Raw genomic sequence first — 16054 nt, forward strand, 5'->3', positions numbered from 1 at the left:
TGCCAAATCGGGAACTCCGCGGTCCAGCGGTCAGTCGATGGGTCAAATCAATAGGGCTAGCTAGGCCCTCTCCGATCGATCCGTCGATGATTGAACCTACGATTCATCGTGAGAGAGGCCTCATACAGTAGATTTCATCGCTCGCTCTCTGCCAGCAGAGTGCCGCTGCCGCTAACAAAGCACCGCGTCGTCGTCGTTCGTGGAGTCACTCGCACGAGGACGGAGCGACGAGAAGCCGCGGTGACGAACGCGCGAGATGACCCGCGCGCGATAGGACCGAGGGTACGACGGTCGCGTCTGGCTCGCCCGCGGCGTCGCGCGAGCTCGAGTAACCGGCGTTCGATGCGCGCGTGACCCGCGGACGACGAGACCGCGACGATGAGCCACAACGGCGAGTTCGGCCGCGAGGATGGGCGAGCGACCGCCCGGGTCGATCCGAAGGACCTCAAGGAGTTCGTGTCGGAGAAATACGTCGAGGTCGACACGTCCGCGGACGACTACGACGCGGTCGGGTTGACCGAGCTCGAGCTCTGCGAGCAGTACTGCCGCGCGTGCACGGTCTCGGTGCAGAGGCTGTTTCACGTCAAGAGCTTAGGGATGGTGTGCACGCGCGCGCTGAGCACCGGGAACGAGGCGTTCCCGTTGGATCTCGTCGAGACGCTCGCGCAGGACGACGACAGCGAAGTGAGGCAGATCGTCGCGGAGCAGCTCGGGGTCTTCATCGAGGCGCTGAAGACGGCGCGACGGGAGCAAGAGACCGACGTCGCGACCGGGCTGCTGTACGTAGCGTTTCTTCTCGTGGAAGACGACGCGGACGGCGTCGTGGAGGCCGCGGAGGTCGCGGTGTCGACCGTCGCGACCGTTTTAGATCGCGAGGAAGACGTAGAGCTTCTGTTAACGCTGCTCGCGAACTTAGCCAAGGGGCAGGAGGAAGAAATACGCGTGTCCGCGGCGAAGATTTGCGGCGGGCTCGCGCGCGTCGTCGGCGGCGGCGTCTCGGAACAGACGCTCGCGCCGATTCTGCGAACTATCGCGTCGGACGAAGCGCTGCAGGCTCGGGAAGCGGCTGCGAGGGCGATCGTGAAGGTCGCCGAGGTGATGGACGACGCGATCGCGGAGGACGCGTTGCTGCCGTCGTTCAAGAAGCTCGCGAAAGACGCGATTTGGTCAGTGCGAAGGTCGTGCGCGGAAAACCTCGTGGAGCTGTCCAAGTGCTTCTCGAGAGAGACGTTCGTGAAAGTCGCTCACGACCTTTTCGAACCGTTAGCGAACGACGTGAGCTTTCAAGTGCGGACCGCCGCGCTGGAGAAGCTTGGCCCGCTCGTCGCCGAGCTCGGCGGCGAGCACACGTCTGCGGCGCTCGTCGATCACTTTGTGAGCATGTCGGAGAGCACGGGAGGTAACAACGGGCTGCAGTTATCGTGCGCGTTCAACATTCCAGGCGTGGCGTACACGATCGGGCACGCGCGATGGCACGAGATAAGACCCGCGTATAACGTCCTCGCGCACAGCGTGCAATGGCGCGTGCGACGCTCGTTAGCGTGCTCGTTGCACGAGATGGCGAAAATATTAGGGAAAGAAACGACGCAACGCGATTTATTACCCATCTTCGAAGCGATGCTGAGCGACACGGACGAGGTCGTCGTCGGGGTTATCGATCATCTCGCGGAGTTCATGAGTCAAGTTGCCCCTCACGCGCGGACCGGGCCGTTGTACTTGCTTCAGGACGTCGGAAAGGCGGAGGGAAAGAATGTGATTGGGAATTGGCGCCTACGCGCGGCGTTGTCCGAGCAACTCGGTGCGTTATCGAAAGTTCTGCCCGAAGACGCGAACGAAGACGCTCTGCTTCCTTTACTTCTACGGCTTCTTAAAGACCCCGCGTCCGCGGTCAGGGCGAAGAGCATCGACGCTGTCGGCGGAGTCCTGCACAACACCGCGAAGGCGTCCTCGCTGCGGTGGAGATCCGGAAAAGTTGGCGACGTCGTCGCGGAGATAAAGCTCATGGCGACAAACCCACGGTGGTTGGACCGTCAGGCGTACGTCCAAATGTGCGGTGCTTTCGTCGGCGTCGTGGACGCGAACATCATCAAAGAAGAGTTCCTCCCGTTGATGCTCATGTGCGTGGACGACGCCGTTCCGAATGTGAAGCGAGAGCTCGCAAGGTCGCTCGCTCGTCTCGACGGAGACCGATCGTTCGCCGGGATCCCCGACGTATTGGACACGATCCGCACTCTACGAAACGACCCGGACGTAGAGTCTGTCTCGATCGCGAAGAACTACGTCGCCGAAGAACGTTCGAATGGGGAATACACCACCGGGCTTGGTGGCGAGTTTCATGCGACTGGCTTGCGATGAGCAACAGCGTTGAAAGTTCACTCGAGCGAGTTTTAGCTTTCGTGCTCGAATGAATCATAGAAACCTAACGAACACACTCACGGACTCTGGTACACGCCAACCTCCGCGGGTCGTATAACCCGGTCGTGCAGTTTGTACCCCGCCTTTGTCACCGACGCGATCGTCCCCGCGGTTTTCTCCGCGTCCGGTACGTTGAACAACGCCATGTGCGCGTTCGGGTCGAAATCCTCTCCCGTGGGGTCGTACTTCTCGACGCCGTGCTTCCCGAACGTCGATCCTAACTGCTTCTCGACCATGAGCACGCCTTCGTGCAGGGACGTGAGCATCTTCTTCAGCTTCTCCCCGTCCGACTCCGCGGCGATGGCGTCCGCGTCCACGGTCGCCGCCGCCCTGCCGAGGTTGTCCGCGACGTCTAGAAGGTCCTTGCAGAAACCCTGGATCGCGAACTTCTCCGCGTTCTCCGCCTGCCGACGCGTCCTCTCGCGCAGGTTCTCCATGTCCGCGAGCGTTCGCAGGAGCTTATCGTTCAGGTCTTTCACCTGAGCGGTCTTCTCCGTCACCTCCGCTTTCAGGTTCTCCACCTCCTCGTTCGCTCCCTCGCCCTCCGCCTCCTCGCCGGTCGCCTCCTCCGCCGCCTCCTCGCCCGTGGCCTCGGCCTCGACGGGCTCTTCTTCGCCTTTTCCTTCCTTCGCCTCCTTCTCTCCACCCTTCGCTCCGGCGCTGAAGAAATCGCGCACCGAGCTCGCGAACGTCGTCCTCGCTCGCTCCGATCGCCGCCCCGCGAGATCTGATCCCGATCGCACTGCGACCGAGCGCGCGAACGCGCCGCGACGGAGCAGCGCGCTCGAGACGATCGGGAGCGATCTGTTATACGACGCGCATGCTACCGCGCCGTTCGAAGACAGCGCCTTTCTCGCGACTCTGAGCGAGGAGCGGAGCATCTTTCGTGCGCCGTTGGTGACTGGCGAAGACTGGTGACGATGACGGCGCGCAAAGAACGCAACAGAATTCGCCGAACAACGAAAATCACGCCGCCGACTTCGCTTCGCGTCAGCAGACGAGAGGATTTCGACGGTCTACGAACCGAGGATCTCCATGGACTTTGGATATGACGAAAAAGAAAGGGCGGCCGTGTCACACGGCGGCCGGCACTTTCTGCGCGCGAGTCCGCAACGGCGCGTCGCCGGAGTGACTTCGTATCCGCGTAGCGCATCCTTCGCATCGTTTGTCGTCGACAGAACCGCTCGATCCTTCGTGCGCGCGCTCGGTAGTACCGCCAGCGTCATGGCTGCCATCATCAACTCCGCCGTGCCCCTGGCTGCTCGTTCTTTGAGCTCCCGGGCCACGACCGAACGCGTGCCGGGATGCACCGGCGTGCGCGCTGCGCCGCGCAGCCGCGCAACCCTTCGCGTTCGCGCCGAAGCGGCGGCTGGAGGCGTCGGAAACATCCGCGAGCAGGCTGCCCGTCGCGGTACGCCCCCGCCCCCACGACAGTCGACGCGCGAAAACCCTTCAATCATGGCATTCATTAAACACCGTCGCTCACCACCCCCTCCCACCCTTCCTCTTGCAGTCCCCCTCGAGAAGAACTCGCTCTTTAACGCGAAATACACCCCGTTCAACAAAGGCGATTCCGGGGAAGAGTATTCCCTCGATGAGGTCATCTACCGCAGCAAGAACGGCGGCCTCCTCGACGTCGAGCACGACATGGAGGCTCTCGCGATCTACCCCCCGGAGTACTGGAAGGCCCTCTTCGACGAGCGCGTCGGCAAGACGGTCTGGCCTTACGGATCCGGTGTCTGGAGCAAGAAAGAGTGGGTTTTGCCGGGTATCTCCGACGACGACATCGTCTCCATGTTCGAAGGTAACTCCAACCTCTTCTGGGCGGAGCGGTACGGCCGCGAGAACCTCAAGATGAGCGATCTCTGGGTGAAGCAGTGCGGGAACTCCCACACCGGCTCGTTCAAGGATCTCGGAATGACCGCGCTCGTCTCTCAGGTGAACCGGATGAGGAAGATGGGCAAGCCCCTCGCCGCGGTCGGCTGCGCGTCCACGGGCGACACCTCCGCGGCGCTCAGCGCGTACGCGGCGTCCGCGGACATTCCGTCGATCGTGTTCCTCCCCGCGGACAAGATCTCCCTCGCGCAGCTCGTGCAACCGATCGCGAACGGCTCCCTCGTGTTGTCGATCGACACCGATTTCGACGGATGCATGCGTCTCATTCGCGAGGTCACCGCGGAGCTCCCGATTTACCTCGCGAACTCGCTCAACTCTCTTCGCCTGGAAGGGCAGAAGACCGCGGCGATCGAGATTCTTCAGCAGTTCAACTGGGAAGTTCCTGACTACGTCATCATCCCGGGCGGTAACCTCGGGAACGTGTACGCGTTTTTCAAGGGTTTCAAGATGTGCAAGGATCTCGGTCTCGTGGATTCCATGCCTCGGATGGTCGTCGCGCAGGCGCACAACGCGAACCCCCTCTACCGCGCGTACAAGAACGGGTTCGAAAACTTCGAAGCCGTCAAGGCTGAGCCTACATTTGCGTCGGCTATCCAGATCGGCGACCCGGTCTCCATCGACCGTGCGATTTACGCGCTGAAGGAGACTAACGGCATCGTGGAGGAGGCGACTGAGGAGGAACTCATGGACGCCGCCGCGGAAGCGGATTTGACGGGCATGTTCAACTGCCCCCACACCGGTGTTGCGCTCGCGGCTCTCAAGAAGCTGAGGGAAGCGCAAACGATCGGCCCCGACGATCGCGTCGTCGTCGTCAGCACCGCGCACGGTCTTAAGTTTGCGCAGAGCAAGGTGGCATACCACGCCGGTGAGATTGAAGGAATCGTTGGTAAGTACGCGAACCCTCCGGTCAGTGTGCCCGAGGACTTTGGCAAGGTGATGGACATCCTCTCGCAGCGCCTCAAGCAGTAGACAGAAAAAAAATAGTTTTTTTGTAGGCCTGGACGAGGTCCTCGTGTTTTAATACAGTAATTCCAAGACAATTCAACCTCGCGGAACGAACGAACGATGCTCCTTCGCAGTTCAGTATGCTATTTACGTATTCCTACTACTAAATGCTTCGCTACTTCACGCAAACGACACGGAGGGCAAGCCGTAGACGACGAAGTTGAACTTCGAAAACGGCGGACCCGACGCTTCGTCCGCCACCTCTCCCTCCTCTCCAGCCTCGCCTTCAGCGGCTGCTTCTGCTTCTTCTTCAGGATCAGGGTCAGACGACTTCCATACCGCTGTAGATATATCCACGACATCCTCCGTCCCTCTCGCGCTCAACACCGAAGCCAACGTCTTCGCGTTACCGGCGGCGGTGCACGAATACGTCGGGACGACGACTGTGTTCACGCCGCGTAGGGACAGCAATGCAGCAGTCTTATACGGATTCTCGAGAGCCAGCTCTTCTTGTGTTTTCCTGCCGTCGAGACGATCCTGCTTCTTATGCGAGGCCTCGTTCACAGAATTACCCGCCAAGATCGCGAGCCGACAAGCGGACAAATCGACACACGCAATCGCTGAAGGCGGGACGTACGACAAGAAGCGTCCATGGCCGTAATACAATAGCGATTTCGCACCGATCATCGCTCTCTGGCACTCCCCTTCCCCTGGAATCCCGTCCAAACTTCCCATGACTCCAGACCAATTCGATCCGAACTGACTCTTCAGCTCTTCGAAACGGGTCGTTAACGAAGGTGACGTCGCTTCGGCGTCTTCTTCCGCGCCGGCTTCCAGTGCAGCACCAGGAGCCTCTTCGTAACGAAGATCGACCATATACGTCATCTCCGTCGCGGGAATCGCGGATTGTCCTTTCGTTTCCGCTATCCGCTGAAGCAAAACATGCAAGGAGAAGTCACGTGACACGCTGTCGGCGCCGTTCAAGACTTCCAAAGCTTCGACGGGAAGCGCAGCTAGCACTTCGTCGAGAAGAATGACAATCTTCCTCCCAACCGCGCCATCTGCGCCAAGGAAAGACTTCCACGCGTTCAAGATGGGCGCGAGTAGCCATTCCGTCGCCTTGCACACTTCACCCCACCCAGCCTGTACGGATAAAGTAGCGAATACCGCGTCGTGCTCTTTCGGGTGAACGACTTCAGAGAGTTCTTTCTCGAGCGCGGCGCGATAGTTCGTCACCAATTCGGTCGCAGCTAAAAGTTGCGTCAGGTCTGCGCGTGCGACGTACGCGCCAGACTCACCGTCCTTATCACTGTGACACGTGATCGCCAGCGAATTTTCACCTCCACGTCCCACGAGCCACTGAACTGAAAAGACGATTAAGCCTTCCGGTAGTGCGGGAGGCGTCGTCAAGCATTGTTCTGGTTTAATCGAAAGCCTTCTCCATGCTTTGCAAGAAGACTGCAATCGTTCCATCAGGGATTTGCTGTACTTACTGGAGGAAGAATCACTAAGGGTTTCGTCCATCGTCTTCTGGTTTTGGATGATAAGCGATTCCACGTCTTGTTCCCCAGCGGCAGATTTGAACAAGGATAGGTGCGCCTCGACGACACGGCAGGACTGCGCGAGCGCAAGAGATGCCGCAGCGTTCACGTGATCGGTGCTCCCGTACGCGCATGCAAGGTGAGTTGCAGCCTTTGAAACGATGCTGTACTTCCCGGACTTCAGCCCGAGTTCAATCGCTTGCTCGAGGACACGAATCGCACGAGGTTTCATCAAGTCCGGTCCGAGTTCTGGCTGCGCAATTTTATCTTCCTCTGGCGCGACCGACTGAGCTTCGAAATCTTTCTCACTTCCGACTTCGCTCTGATCGACGATTTTTCCTTCACCACTTTCAGCATCCTTCGCACCAGCTCCGTCGGGTTCACCTTCGGCCTGATCCCCCTGTCCGCTCTCCGCATTCTCCTCTGCCTTCTCATCCTCTTCGCCCTCCACTGGAGGAACCGGAGGAGCAGGAGGCTCGATCCAAACTTTCCCGCGCGTCTGAATGTTGTACGAAGCGATTAGCGCCTCGCCAAGAACGTGCAGTGAATCAATACTGCTGGAGTTTTTGTGGAGGTTCGAGGCTTCGGAAGCAGCCACGACGGCTTCTTCGATAGGGCCAAGAACGCTGCTGAAGGTTTCAGGGGTAATCTCGTCGAGGAATGCTCGCACCGCAGAAGCATCCGTTCCCTGAAAGGATGGAAACGCGGGTCTGTTCTTCTCTTTATCCTGAGCTTCATGTGCCTTCGCCGCATGCGCGATCTCCAGTAAGCAGTCAGCTCTGGCATTTTTCACAGCAGCTAGTACCCTTGCCGCGGGAAGCGAAGTTGAGAGTGGGTTCAAAGAGCCCGTGCATGCAGCGGTAAAGAGTCGCTCTGCTTCCACCTCAGCCTCGCGAATGACGGTTTTGATGTTCTCCAATCTTGGACGTGGATCACCACTGACAGACGGCTCCTTATACATCAGCGTAACTTTGGTCATCAAGGCCTTCACGAGATCACCCCCGCCGCCGCATTCGTGAAGGATGGAAATCGCTTCCGTTATCGCTTTCATCGCATGGCTGTATTGCTCCGTCGCGTTTCCTTCTGTCGCGTTCGCGTCGACGACATCAGCCTCCATGACGTGACACAATTCAATGAGGAGATTTGCCATCACTTGATTCGAGTCAAGAGTGCTGCCCCGGCTGGAGATACGAAGTCGACCGCGGAGAATTTTCAGCGCTGTCGTGAGGGACTCCTTCGCGGAGAGCTTCCCGTTGCGCGTGGACAACTTGTACTTCGTGTAATCCGCTAGATTTTCGCCCCAGAAAACGACGTCTCCACCGCACACTTGTCCGCGATGTTGTAATTTGATCGCATCAACGGGCTTGTTACCGTAGGCAGCGCACTTTGCAAGATGGAAATACGCCTTAGCCTCCACCTCTGGATCGTCGTGCGCGTGGGCGTGACCAATTGCCTCTTGGAGAAGAACTGTCGCCGCAGCTAAAGCCCCTCGTTTGACTAAATACGCACCACGCGCTAGCCAGTAGTCACGGAGCGCGAACGGTCGAAGGAGCTTGGATGAATCCGCGGTAGACTGCAATTCAGGTGTTCCACGGCGGGATGTGATTCGAGGTGCTCTTGAAGTCAAAGTCGAAGGTTGTTGAAGCCGTTCACGTTGCTTCACCTCCTCGCGACCCTGAGCGAGTTCCTCGGCTGTAATTTCTAGGTTTCCAGCGAGATCTTCGTGCATGACCGCGGCAGAAGAGAGAAGTAACACGTCTGAAACCGACGCGAGTCGGAGATGAGAAACTGTGACAAGCGAATCGTTCTTCGCGACTACCTTCGCAACCAAGACGCCAAGCTGCCAAACCGATAAGCAGTGCAAGTGCCTGCTCGACGACTCGAGGCCCGCGCAAAGATATTCAAGATGTGCGAGGAATAGCTCTGGACGGCCGATCGAGTCCATGGACATTTCAAGTGCGCCCGTGTTCTTCTGAATTTGCGCCAACAGCCCTTCGGATAATTGAAACGTCGCCCACTCTTCGAGCGTTTCCGGGATGGAAACTTCAACGCTTTCGGACGGTGACTCTGCGACGCTGACCGCTTCGACAATACTCTCCTTCAGCATCCGAAGTGCGTAATGCTGCGCCATGAGCAGGTGGTCGGACCTTTCAAAATTATTGCCTGAGAGTTTACCGAGCATGAGGAAAACACGAATTATTTGTCTCATCTGCTTCGTTCCCAGTCTCGCGGGTGGCTGTGGTCCCTCCTTCTCATCACTCGCGCGTAATGTCGTTCGCAGCTGCGTTCCCGAAGAGACGAATTTTGTACTAGATCCTAACGACTTCATAGAAGCCTCCGGGGTCGCGGGAATGGATCGACCAGTATTCGAGCTAAACGACCTTGAAGTCTCGAACAAACCATCCCCATCCTCTGTTCCCCCGTTGTCGATCTCGAGCAAAATATCCATCGCCGAAAGAAGGACATCTTCAGCATCAGATGCGGACTGACCGCTTGCATCAATCCATTCCGCAAAGTCAATCATGAAATCGACTTTGATCCAGGGTTGATTATCCAACACGTGAATCGCCTTTTTATGCGCCTTGAGCGCGTCCACGGGATCTTTCGCTTGAGCAGCGACGGTTGCCCATACCTTTGCCTGCATCTCCTCATCGTATTTCGTGATCTTGCTCAGCTCATCGATAACACTCTCACCCATGACCGTCATGAACAGCACCTTATACTCCCACAGCGGCTGGTGCTCGGTATCGGGAAGGAAACTGAAAGCGGCCTCAATCTGTCTTGCACCCTCAGCCCACGAGGATTTGTCTTCGAGACAGTCGAAGAGTAATAGGAACATGGACTGCATGAATCTAAAATCGTTCACTTTCGTCGCCCGGCACGCATCCAGAATAGTCTCGAGGGGCTCTGCGATGGTGCTTCTTGTTGCTGCGGTAGTCATGAAACCCGTGGCGGTGTTCCAAAAGCACCTTGCAGCGTAGTATACGATGTCACTTCGGAGCGCGTGTCTGCCGTGCTTAGAGGCTTCAACGAAGTGCTCCACGGCTTTCTGTTTCAGAGCATCCTGTGCTGTTTGATCTTGAACTTCAGGACGAATCAACGCGACGATACCATTTCCATACGCACATTCGGCTACACCTGCCCAATACCACATTTGAGATGGCGCATCAGGATCTAATTTTGCCGCGAGTTCAACTGCCTGCTTGCAACTCTCAATCGCAGGTCCATAAGCCTTCGCATTGTATGCCGCGTCGCCCAGTCGAGCCCATACTTCGAGATCACCAGCGACTTCGCTATCTTCAGGACGCAGGAGTGACATCGCTTGGCTTACGATTTCACCAGCCGCCGCCGGCTCTTTTCCAGGTTGCGCGACTTGTTCGATCATCGCCCAAACTTGCGCTACTGGGTCATCCTCAACCTTGACGTCCAAAGCCGCACCCAAGCGCACTTGAAGCCTAGCTTGCATCGCGGAAAGCCTGTGCTTATTCTTGTCATCCACTCGAGCTAACACGGATTTGCAAGTTTCGATACCCTTATTGATCTCGTCGGATACCTCGAACGTGTGAGACGCGTGCATTTCCAAAAGGGTTTTATAATCTGTCACGCGCTCTTCCTCCGCGGTGTCCACGTCCCCCACAGTGAGTAGCGCGGCGTGCTCGTAACCAGAAGACACGAGGTGAGCAAAATTTCCTAGCAGAGATGGATCGCAATCCTCCAGTTTAAAGAGCTCCGCAAACAAAGGATCTGTCGCGGGAAGGAGCTCGGCGTATCGGTGACTCTTCGTGAGCGCGATGTAGTTGTTCCAGACGTGCGACGCGGCGTTCATGACAGCCCAACTCTCCGAGACGGTCGCTCCTAAGCGAGCGGCCTTAATGAAAGCAGAGGTGGCAGTATTTTGGAGCTCGTCGATCGTATCGCCAATGAATTCTCCTTCTGTCTCAATCGTCTTCGGTGGAACGGATTGCAGCCCTTTGGACGCTAAGATATCCGTGCATGCAAGCCCATCAATAAAGTTGACCTCGACTTGAAGAAGAATCATGTCCTTATCGCGGACTGGATCCCAGCCCGTGATTTCGAGAACATGAACTGCGACCTGATGTACGAGTGATGTCATCTTCGCCTCCATCGCCACCTTGGCGATGGTTCCCCAGACCGTCGCCCTCGCCTTCGCAGCTCGTCTCAAAAGTTTCTTCTCGCCCGCGTCGCCTTCAAATTCTTCAGTCGGTGGTGGCAAAGGATCCAACATCACGAGTTTAGCTACAGCACGTTGGAGAAGATCAGACTTAACTTTTAACGTCTTCGCGTCGCGTGCTTGTTCGGCTAGCTGCAGTGCTTGGTCTTCTACCCCTTCCGGGTCCTCATAGAGGCTGCCTTTCAGTGCCAAGACACGCGCCAGCGGAACTAAAAAGCGGTCCAGGGGACGTTCATACTCAGTGAGTTCAACCTCTTCAGCCGGGGATACGTAATCAAGTGCAAGAGCCTTGGAAACTTGAACGTTCGCTTCTACCACCATATGCTCTGCGAGGTAGCAGTACGCGAGCTCGAGATGGAGCGCGGTCCGTAACCTGTTCATGGAGGAGCTCACTGCCTCGAGTGCCTTCACCGCAGCCGCAAAGATTCTCGTCAAGCGGTGACGTTGTTCGGGCTGTTGCAGCGGTAAACTCGCCATCCACATCAACTGACACGCGTCCTGGATCCCAGCTACGTCTTGAAGTCGCACGAAAGCAGCGAGCACTTGAGCCGCGCTGTTCGCCACATCCTTGTGAACTTGGAGTGCGACAGGTGCGAGCGTTCCTCTTTTATCTTCGAGGCCGTTCAAGGCGTTAAGATTCGAAGTCAGCTCGCTTCGTGTTCCAGGCGCGCGCTGTGAGCACCAAGTCGCGAGCTCCACTAACCCATTCTGCGCTGCTACCCAGCCAATTTCAGCCACGACTTCGAAGTCGGCACCGTTTGAAGACTCATCCTTAGCTTCGCCGAGAAGTTCTGCCGCAGGGTCGACTTTCTTCCACGCCTCCATCAACGCCTCTTTCAGCGCCTCCGGATCGCTGAACATCCCAGAGCGCGCAAGCTGAAGCGTCGTTATCGCCCCTTCAACTCCATCACCTTCCGCTTCCTTTTTACCACTCAAGCTTCCCACGTGTGTTCTCAGTTTGACTGCGAGTGGCGCGAGCGAGGGTGCGCTCGCTTTGCAAAGTTCGTGCGCGTCAGAAGCTGCCTTCAGGGCGTCGTCGTGATTTTCACCGTCACTGAGACATAACGCGTGAAGCCGAAGATTGTGAATCTTCCACTCTTCGTGACCCGAGACGCTCTCCAGAGCCTTCGTGATCGCCGAGGAGGTTTCTATGAGGTGTTTCCGTGTCCCGGGCTTCTGCAACGGGCGGGAGATTTTCCAATAATGCACGCTCGCGTCGTACACGAGAAACAAGTACCTCGGATCACCTAATGCGACCTCGAGACCCTCGCTCAGGCATTTCAACGCCGCATGGACGCTCTCGACAAGCGGTTCTCCCTTCAGTCCCACGGTAGCTTCTGATAACAGCAGCGCTTTCGCATACCACGCCCTGCACACGAACTGATCCTTCAGCTCGAGTTGACCAAGGCTCTCGGGATCGTCGCTCCAGAGCTTGTTCGCTTCGAGGAAGTAAATCTCGAGGACGTCTGCTGCGATATCTGATGATCCAACCTGTGCGAGCGGGATAGGGGACGAGGGGTGGACGACAGGCTGGTGAGGATGGAGGCCTGGTAGGGGAGAATGACAAGGTCGCGTTCGGTTTGGCTTTTTTGAAAGGCGTCGCCGCGGTCGATCCCGCCCGCGTGCGCGCGGGTTCGCGTCGTGATATCGTCTCGCTCACCTTCAACGCGGTCTCAGCACACAGCACGAGGATATCCCGACCCACTCGCTCCTCCGAAGGCCCCTCTAAGGATATCAACACGTCCTGGTACGTTCGCCTGAGAAGCTCGGCATCGGAACGCGAAGTGGCCTCGTTTAGGGACAGCCTAATCGCCTCCGGTAAGGGCAACATCTGTTACGCGTGAGTGTGCCACCCTACGAAATCAACACATCTGCGCGATACCCGGGCCACTAGCTAAAATCCGGCGCGTGCGCCGCGGTCGCGTCTCCGTCGGCACCTCGACCGCGCCACCTTCTGCGCGCGGGGAGTCAAACTTCTCTTTTTGGTCGGCGCGCGCGCGACCTGACTCAAATATTTTTCGCGTGATGTCATTTTCCCCGGGGCGATCGCCCGTCACTCCCTCCAGCGCTTGATGATGGCATCTCGCGCGCTCTCGCTAAGTTCACGAGGTCTCATTAGCGTCGGCCACGTCGCACGAAAACACCATCGAAGAGCGACGATCAGGGCGAGCAGACGTGGCGGTGGCGAAACGTTCGCGAGCGCGATGGGCGGAAACGACGTGCAGACGTATCAGAAAGACTCAGAGGTCGCGGACGCCCTGGCGAGCTTGACGATCAAGGCGGCGGAGAAAGCGATAAGCGAACGTGGCTCCTTCACCGTTGCCCTCGCGGGCGGATCCTTGGTGAAGCTCCTTGGAGGTCTGAAGGGGAAGACGGACGTGGACTGGAAGAACTGGCACGTGTTTTGGGTGGACGAGCGCTGCGTCCCGCACGACGACGCCGAGAGTAACTACGGGGGCGCGATGAAAGCGCTTCTCGGCGAGGTACCAATTCCTTCATCGCAACTTTACGCGATCGATGAAACCTTGTGTCAATCGAACGAAGGCGCCGCGAAGCCGTGCGCGGAGGAATACGACGCTCGACTGAAAGCGTTGCCGAGCGACGTCCTGCCGAGGAACTCGGACGGGCTACCCGTGTTCGATCTTCTGTTGCTCGGGTTCGGACCGGACGGGCACATTTGCTCGCTGTTCCCGGAACACCCTCTGTTGAAAATCGCGTCGCCTTGGATCCTGCCCATCGCGGACTCGCCGAAACCGCCGCCTGAGCGCATCACGTTTTCCTTGCCCGTCGTCAACGCGGCGAAGACAAAGTGCTTCACTGCAGTTGGCGAGGGGAAGGCGGAAATGGCGGCGAAGATCATCAAGAGCGATGGGGATGATTATTTCATCCCCGCTTCGCTCGTCAAGGGTGATATCGTATGGTTGCTGGACGCCCCAGGGGCTTCGCGTCTGTGATGGGCGGGAGAGTTCTTACACTTAACTCTGAGTCTTTTTCAAATGTACCTCTAAGATTTCCCCCGAATCTACGTCCCCCAAGCTACGTTTTCACCTCCTCATCTCTCGACTGTGTTAAATCTCGCTCCTTGAGCGGATTGCGTGCTGTAATATTTTATACATCGTGAAGTTAGCCTCCTTGCCCGACATCTGACCGGTGAATGAAGTCCTCTTCGGATCCCGTGGAGTTGAAACTCTTTCCGCCCGGGAAGTTTGCTGAGTGCCTGAGCGCGCCTCTCAACAAGACGTCGTCTTCAAGCGAGCCGGCTCCATTCGGTCCAAACAAATTATCCCTGTCCATCATGCCGCCCGCTTCCGCTCCCGTGCTGGAAGGTCCGAGACCGAGAGCCACGTTCGCCTCGTTCGTGAGCAGACCGGGAATACCCATCTCGGATGGGTTCTCGAACACCTCATTCGCCGATCGCATTGTGGACATCATGGCATCCTCAGCTTCCGTGTTCTTCGCGGATTTTGCGACAGCGGCGGCAGGGGTGTCTTTCGCATCCTTTTTCGACGCTTTACTGGCGGGAGATTCGGATTGATCCTTCTTCGTCGCCGCCGCGCGTGTCGCGGCTTCGTCGACGTCCTTCAGAAGCGACGCAGGGAGCTCGATCGGCGGGGGGAGCTTCATCGGGACGACGCGCTCAGGAGACGGGGGAAGCGACCCACCCGATTTCATAACCTGCTCCCGCAATTCCATGTTCTCCGCGTACAGCTTATCCGCCTGTTTTTGCACCTTCTCCAGTTTCGCCCTGAGCGACACGCTCTCCTTCACAAGCTCCTGAGCTTTGCTCGAGAGGAGCTCGCTCTCTTCCTTCTTCCGCTGCTTCGACCGCCTCGCGGACTCCCGGTTCGCTTCCTTTCTGCGCTGAGTCTTCACGTCACGGTCACGTAACGCAATGCTCACTTCGTTCGAGGTACCGCCGTTGACGCCCGCGCCGTTTGCCCCTTCCGGGTAAGCGCCGTGGGTGTACCAGTACGGCTGCGACCCTGAAACGTTGTTGTACGCGCCCATTTGCTGTTGCTGCGCGTACGCGCTCTGTCCGAAGCCCGCGTCCGCGAACTGTCCATGATTCGCGTCCTGGTAGTAATATCCTTGTCCGTTCCCGCCGTTGCCGGCGTACGTGTTCCCGGAGGTTCCGACGCCGGCGTTAAAGCGCTCGTCCATTCCGGACGCGGCGCTTTGTTGCTGGTCGCTCGTCCCGGGAATCATTTTTTGTTTCCTCGCTCCGTTCCGCGCGGACACACCACGCGAAACGTTGCCGTGAAGACGCGACGGGATCGAGGCGCGGTTCTTAAGGCGCTCTTACTCGTCTCGTGTCTTCGCGCGCGCGCCTCGGGCTCCTGAGCGCGTGAGGTTGTGTTCGAGATCTCAACGCGTCGGTTGGATAGAATTTACGGTCGAAGATATGAAAAAATCTGTTCGAACGTGCGTTCGTGAGCGTCCCTCGCTCGGCCGGATTTCCTTTCGCGCCAATGAAAAGACGCCGAAATGCTCATACGACGACCGGCCGCGGGGTCGTACTACGGAGAGGCGTACTCGCACGTATTGGACGCACCCACACAGCGCGCGAGCCGCGGGCGCCTCGCGCGCGGTCCCTCGCGACGCTCGGTCGCGACGTCGCCCGGACGGACCGCAGGGCGCGGTCGGGGTGACCAGTTTCCGGGGAGATGAAAGCGCAAAGCCTGCGTGCGCAGACGAAGGGCTCCTCCGGGGCGGAGCACACGAGCGCCGGGTCGAGGAAATGCGCGTACTTGCAAGAGGCGGCGACGAAGGTCTCGGACGAGCTCCCGCACCTCGCGGCTGAGCTGATGTCCGCGGCTCATGTTGTCGCGCGGGATAACAACCTCCCCAGGGCGGTGTTCAAGGTGCGACTGGGTCACGGATGGCGACGCGAGCGAGATGAAGTTGTTAGGGATTCGGATTTGTTACTTTTTTCTCGGTGACGTTCTTCCGGAGACGAGCTCACGCCGTTCCTCCTCCTTATCTTCGCAGGGTATTTCAGGGTGTGTCTCCTGCGGGTACCCAGTGGAGAGAGCTACGCAAGCGTCGACGCCGTGCAAGTTGTGCG

General features: G+C 58.1%; 7 protein-coding genes across 7 annotated transcripts; 4 read left to right on the top strand and 3 right to left on the bottom strand.

The window, feature by feature from the left end:
* Positions 1 to 222: 222 nt before the first annotated feature.
* On the top strand, positions 223 to 2355 carry MICPUCDRAFT_46995 (uncharacterized protein; the record flags this gene model as incomplete). The annotated part of the gene is made up of 1 exon (XM_003057645.1): positions 223 to 2355. The coding sequence occupies exon 1, from the start codon at positions 379 to 381 to the stop codon at positions 2353 to 2355; it is 1977 nt and encodes a 658-aa protein (XP_003057691.1). The 5' UTR covers positions 223 to 378.
* Positions 2356 to 2447: 92 nt separating this feature from the next.
* On the bottom strand, positions 2448 to 2897 carry MICPUCDRAFT_7324 (mitochondrial protein translocase family; the record flags this gene model as incomplete). Its single annotated transcript, XM_003058013.1, has 1 exon — positions 2448 to 2897. A coding segment is annotated over one exon (450 nt), but the record flags the coding sequence as incomplete, so codon positions are not given.
* A 618-nt stretch (positions 2898 to 3515) lies between these two features.
* On the top strand, positions 3516 to 5360 carry MICPUCDRAFT_45441 (uncharacterized protein). Its single transcript, XM_003057646.1, has 2 exons — positions 3516 to 3826; positions 3929 to 5360. The coding sequence occupies exons 1-2, from the start codon at positions 3640 to 3642 to the stop codon at positions 5278 to 5280; spliced, it is 1539 nt and encodes a 512-aa protein (XP_003057692.1). The 5' UTR covers positions 3516 to 3639; the 3' UTR covers positions 5281 to 5360.
* Positions 5361 to 5381: 21 nt separating this feature from the next.
* On the bottom strand, positions 5382 to 12820 carry MICPUCDRAFT_57150 (uncharacterized protein; the record flags this gene model as incomplete). The annotated part of the gene is made up of 2 exons (XM_003058014.1): positions 5382 to 12480; positions 12650 to 12820. The coding sequence occupies 2 exons, from the start codon at positions 12818 to 12820 to the stop codon at positions 5437 to 5439; spliced, it is 7215 nt and encodes a 2404-aa protein (XP_003058060.1). The 3' UTR covers positions 5382 to 5436.
* A 373-nt stretch (positions 12821 to 13193) lies between these two features.
* On the top strand, positions 13194 to 13943 carry MICPUCDRAFT_39254 (uncharacterized protein; the record flags this gene model as incomplete). Its single annotated transcript, XM_003057647.1, has 1 exon — positions 13194 to 13943. The coding sequence occupies one exon, from the start codon at positions 13194 to 13196 to the stop codon at positions 13941 to 13943; it is 750 nt and encodes a 249-aa protein (XP_003057693.1).
* Positions 13944 to 14661: 718 nt separating this feature from the next.
* MICPUCDRAFT_16466 (uncharacterized protein) lies at positions 14662 to 14997 on the bottom strand (the record flags this gene model as incomplete). Its single annotated transcript, XM_003058015.1, has 1 exon — positions 14662 to 14997. A coding segment is annotated over one exon (336 nt), but the record flags the coding sequence as incomplete, so codon positions are not given.
* A 656-nt stretch (positions 14998 to 15653) lies between these two features.
* MICPUCDRAFT_57153 (uncharacterized protein) lies at positions 15654 to 15929 on the top strand (the record flags this gene model as incomplete). The annotated part of the gene is made up of 1 exon (XM_003057648.1): positions 15654 to 15929. The coding sequence occupies one exon, from the start codon at positions 15654 to 15656 to the stop codon at positions 15927 to 15929; it is 276 nt and encodes a 91-aa protein (XP_003057694.1).
* Positions 15930 to 16054: the final 125 nt, after the last annotated feature.

Source organism: Micromonas pusilla (assembly GCF_000151265.4).
Source record: "Micromonas pusilla CCMP1545 genomic scaffold MICPUCscaffold_4, whole genome shotgun sequence".
Lineage (NCBI taxonomy): Eukaryota > Viridiplantae > Chlorophyta > Mamiellophyceae > Mamiellales > Mamiellaceae > Micromonas > Micromonas pusilla.